A 4683-nucleotide genomic window follows, 5' to 3' on the forward strand; every position below is an offset into this window, starting at 1 on the left:
TTTTAATTTAATTTATAAATTTGTAAAAAAACTTTACCTTAAATAATTCGGGATTAAAATTAAAATCTATCATATAAAATGGAACGGGGAGTAATAATCGAATGTTAAGTAATAGATCGAAGAGAGAAAAATTAGAAAGGATCAAAGCGCTAGATAACGGAGTGGCATACGGAGAACGGGAATACCCTTTTATGGAAAACCCCTGAAAAAGGCAAAGACCGTTTCGCGTGCGAAGAGAAATTACACGTGCGCAAACGACCGTTATCAGTGTCGTTCCTTCCAATGAACGCCCGTCACTTTCTTGCTCTGCCGTTTCAGGTCCCACCCACCACCACCACCCACCTCTTTTCCGTTAAATGTAGTCGAAATTTTTTATATTATCAGCCATTAATCAATCCAACAGGAAAAAGAAAAGAAAAGAGAAAAAGCAATTATCACTTCATCTTTCCTACTACAGTATTTCTCTGTCTCTCTCAGATATCAGAATAAATACTCAAAAGAGTGACTGAGAGAAAAAGAAAACAGCTGTCTGTCTCTGAGATTCGAGGGGGCCTCGTAAAAATTTAAAATGTAAATATACAAAGGAAAAGGTCCTGACCAACAACACTTGTCTGCTGAACTTGTTAAATAGTTGCTACCGTTTCTGCTTAACATTAAGGATTGAAGTTTTCTTTTTGATGGGTTTGTAACAACTTCACTCCTGTGGATTTTTCATTTCGCAAAAATCAGTAAGTTCCTTTCCTTTCTATACTGAAGTTTTTGGGTTCTGATATTTTCTGCTCTAAGTTTGTTTCCAGTCAATTTTATATGTCTTCCTTTATTAATTTGAGGAAGTTTGCTGATTCCGCAAGTTTTCAGTTTTACCATTGGCATTGAGTAAGAGCTTTATGTTAATTGAGATTTGAGAATAAGGTGCTTAGCTGGTGGGCTTGGACCTGAAATTCGCTTGATTTTTTCCGTTTCATGAGATTGCTGTTAAGTTTATTTGGTGCTTTCTAGATAAAATATTTGTTTTTTTTTAATTGGGAATGTATGAGTTTTCACTGTTTCTCTTACGAGTCCTCAAAGATAATTTTTATTCTATTCTAACTGTGGACGATATTCAAATGTTCATATTTTTTTCAAAGTAAGGATCTTTTTTTACCAATTTGTTAGGAACCTTTGATTCTAACAGTTACTGCTTTGCTGGTAATTTTTGAAGTTGTTTGAAGGCAGCAAGCTGCTAATAAATTGGTTTGAATTAAAATATTTGCAACAGAATTGAATGAAGTTTATCATTTATTTGGATGTTTGGTAAGTTGTGAGAACTTTCAATGCATACTTGTTCAAACTACAAAGAGGGAAAGTGCATTAACCAGACCTTATGTCTTAATTCATAATGTTATGTTAATAAATACATTATATTTTCTTGTTATATGCGTTCATAGTGAATTGTAGAGTTAAATGGCTCTAAATCAACATGGAGGAATTATGTTGTCTGACTTGATGAATTGTTGATAATCCAATGCAAAAAAGTTGTTACATTGGAATAAAAAAGAGGCAAATGGGTAGGAGAAAAATTATCTACTTGAGTTTGTCGTGTGAGGAACAATGCCGGCCCAAGGGTAAGGCTGCTAAAGCAGTTGCTTTGGGCCTCATAATTTTTGGGGCCCCAAATTTTTCTAATAGGTTATATATTAATTTATTTTTAAAAGAATATTTAGTGCCTTAAATAAGAAAGTACAAATTTTTATAGTAAAAAAGTAGGATTAAATTGTTGATCATAAATTGAGAAAAAAATATCTTTTTGGGAATCACTGTCTAGACCATAAATTGAGAAAGGATTCGATTATTAATTCATAACTCAAAAAAGGTTAAAACTTTAATACAGTCCCACAACGTGTATATCTCAAGAGAAATTAAATGGATTAGATAAAATTATTAATAACTTTGCATATGAAAAACAAGAAATACAGAATTTAAATGAAATTATATATGAATTTTTTCTTTTATATAAAAAAATGGCCTCTCATTGAATTTTTGCTTTAGGCCTCCATATTTATTCAGCCGCCCCGGGTGAGGAATATATTTGCAAAAGTAGTAAATAACTTCCCATGGAAGCGTTCTGCATCACATGTTTGGAAAGAATTTCCGATAGAAAAATGGTTGCGACGGTTACAAATGTAATAACAAAACTCATGAAAGGTGGTTATCGTTTTCCATTCTTTCTTTCCTAATGAATCCAAACTCATCAATGGTGGTAATCGTTTTTCCCTCTTCTCTTCCCACGGAATCCTACTAATTAGATGTCCTAAAGGAGTAAAAACATGCGGTTCCTCCGCCCTTCCTTTTTGTAGTGCCATTGCTTTCGGTTATACATAGGTTCTGAACTAACAGGTACTCCAATAGTAATTTCTTAGCTTGTTAACAATTGTTTTGGTTATAATGTTGCATCGACTTTCACCTATTTATCTTTGTTAGAAGCACCATAAATCTTTTGATTTGACTTCCATGCTTTTCTGTTGATCCCTTATCATTGAAGGAATACTATATGATTGCTCTGTCTAGTGTTTGGAGACAACCAAGTCGTACGGTTCTTTTAGTTAATGTTTTCATTCTAATGAAAGATTCTGTTGTAGTAGCTGTAATATTCTTATTTGAATACCTATAAAATTAAAATTCTTATTTGATTATTTGGCATGATTTTTTAAGGAAGGAGACGGGCTTTGCTTCTGCAGGCTAGGAGTGGTTTTGCTAACTCCTGTGCATATCAAGCACCATGTTGGAGGGATCATATCTTGTTTCAAGGGACTTGCCTTGTGCGTGCGAGCAAGAGAACAAGTGGATATACTATGCTTTCCATGTTATTGAACACTCAAAGGGAAAGCGTCCTTTGGAGGATGTAGCAGACATTGGTTTGAGAAAGTCATCAAAGCTGCTTGATGCCCTAGAGGAGGAGGAAACCATGCAGTGTCTTCATGATCTTTCGCTCTCTCAAGAGGAACAATCAGATAAGCAGCATGATAGTGGCATTCATTCTGATTCAAGTTTTTTAATCCACCAAATTGGGCGAGACCTTTCAATAAATTGCCTGCTTCACTGCTCAAGGTCAGATTATGGGTCTATTTCTTCATTGAACAAGAGCTTTAGGTCTTTAATTCAGAGTGGAGAACTTTATAGGCTCAGGAGACAGATGGGTATCATAGAACATTGGGTTTATTTCTCTTGCAACCTCCTTGAATGGGAGGCCTTTGATCCCATTCGTCGTAGGTGGATGCATTTGCCAACAATGACATCAAATGAATGCTTCATGTGTTCTGACAAGGAATCACTGGCAGTTGGTACTGAACTTCTCGTCTTTGGCAAGGAAATAGAGTACCATGTCATCTACAAATACAGCATCCTCACAAACTCATGGTCGTCGGGGATGAAGACAAACACACCTAGGTGCCTCTTTGGCTCTGCAAGCCTTGGGGAAATTGCAATTGTAGCAGGAGGGTGTGACTCGAGGGGAAATATACTAAGCTCGGCGGAGCTTTATAATTCTGAAACAGGAACATGGGAGACTCTCCCAAGCATGAATAAACCAAGAAAATTGTGTTCAGGTGTATTCATGGATGGGAAGTTCTACGTAATTGGTGGGGTTGGTGTTGGCAATTCATCCGTGCTTACTTGTGGCGAAGTGTATGATTTGAAAGCAAGGTCTTGGATTGAGGTACCTGATATGTACCCAGCACGTAATAGAGGGGCTGGAGCTAATGATGCTCTTGCAGCAGCTAAGGCACCTCCACTCTTAGCAGTTGTAAAGAATGAGTTATACGCTGCTTATTACGCTGAAAATGAACTCTGGAAATATGATAAGGAAAGAAACTTATGGATTACTATAGGAAGATTGCCCGAGCATGCGACTTCTATGAATGGTTGGGGGCTTGCATTTAGGGCATGTGGAGATCAGCTCATAGTTATTGGAGGACCTAGGGCGTTGAATGGGGGATTCATTGAGATTAATTCTTGGGAACCTACAGAAGGCGCACCAAACTGGAATTTGTTGGGCAGAAAACATTCAGGAAATTTTGTCTATAATTGTGCAGTGATGGGTTGCTGAGGTGTCTTATTTTTTATGGGAGTATCGAAATCCGTATGATCTCCTCTCTGCATTTAGATCCTCAAACTGACCTGTGTACTTTTTGATCTTCTGTTGTCAATTTGTATCATTTTGAATTGGTTAACGTGAGAAATTCATAATGTGTAGAAGTGACATAGACCAATAAGTTGAAGCAGTGGTAAGGTTCTAGTTTGCCATGAAGATTTGGAAATTTTTACTGAAAACATAATTGAAACTGCGTTGTAAATTGATAATCTGAATTTCATTTATATTTGTATTATTATTTTTTGTCTTACTATTACGCTGCCTGCGACATGTCATAGACATAGTGGTTCTTCACTTCTGTCCCAAAAAGGTATCTGTAATGTTAGAGCTGTTGTTAATGGGCATTATTATGCTAGAATGTCATATCTTAGCCTGCTTTCTTGCTTACAGAGTGTATAGCTCATATAAGTTTTTGGCACGTCAAAATTGAGAAAGAATCCAACTACCTGCATTGTCTTGCATATCTTCTGAAAGCTCTATTTGCATTCTCATATTGGAACTGAAAACAGAAATACCATGTTAGAGCTTCTATAGTTGGTCGATTCTTTCTATGC

The 4683-nt window shown here is 36.3% G+C and overlaps 1 protein-coding gene across 2 annotated transcripts; it reads left to right on the forward strand.

Annotated features, from left to right (window-relative positions):
* Positions 1 to 383: 383 nt before the first annotated feature.
* On the forward strand, positions 384 to 4376 carry LOC107817873 (F-box/kelch-repeat protein At1g74510). Of its 2 annotated transcripts, none has more exons than XM_016643762.2 (2): positions 384 to 728; positions 2718 to 4376. In XM_016643762.2, exon 2 carries the CDS (start codon positions 2759 to 2761, stop codon positions 4082 to 4084), a length of 1326 nt encoding a protein of 441 aa, XP_016499248.2. In that variant the 5' UTR covers positions 384 to 728; positions 2718 to 2758; the 3' UTR covers positions 4085 to 4376. The 2 variants fall into 2 exon arrangements, with proteins under 2 accessions (XP_016499248.2, XP_016499247.2); XM_016643761.2 differs by having other exon boundaries at positions 392 to 728; positions 2692 to 4376.
* Positions 4377 to 4683: the final 307 nt, after the last annotated feature.

Source organism: Nicotiana tabacum, chromosome 4, assembly GCF_000715075.1.
Source record: "Nicotiana tabacum cultivar K326 chromosome 4, ASM71507v2, whole genome shotgun sequence".
NCBI classification, from domain to species: domain Eukaryota; kingdom Viridiplantae; phylum Streptophyta; class Magnoliopsida; order Solanales; family Solanaceae; genus Nicotiana; species Nicotiana tabacum.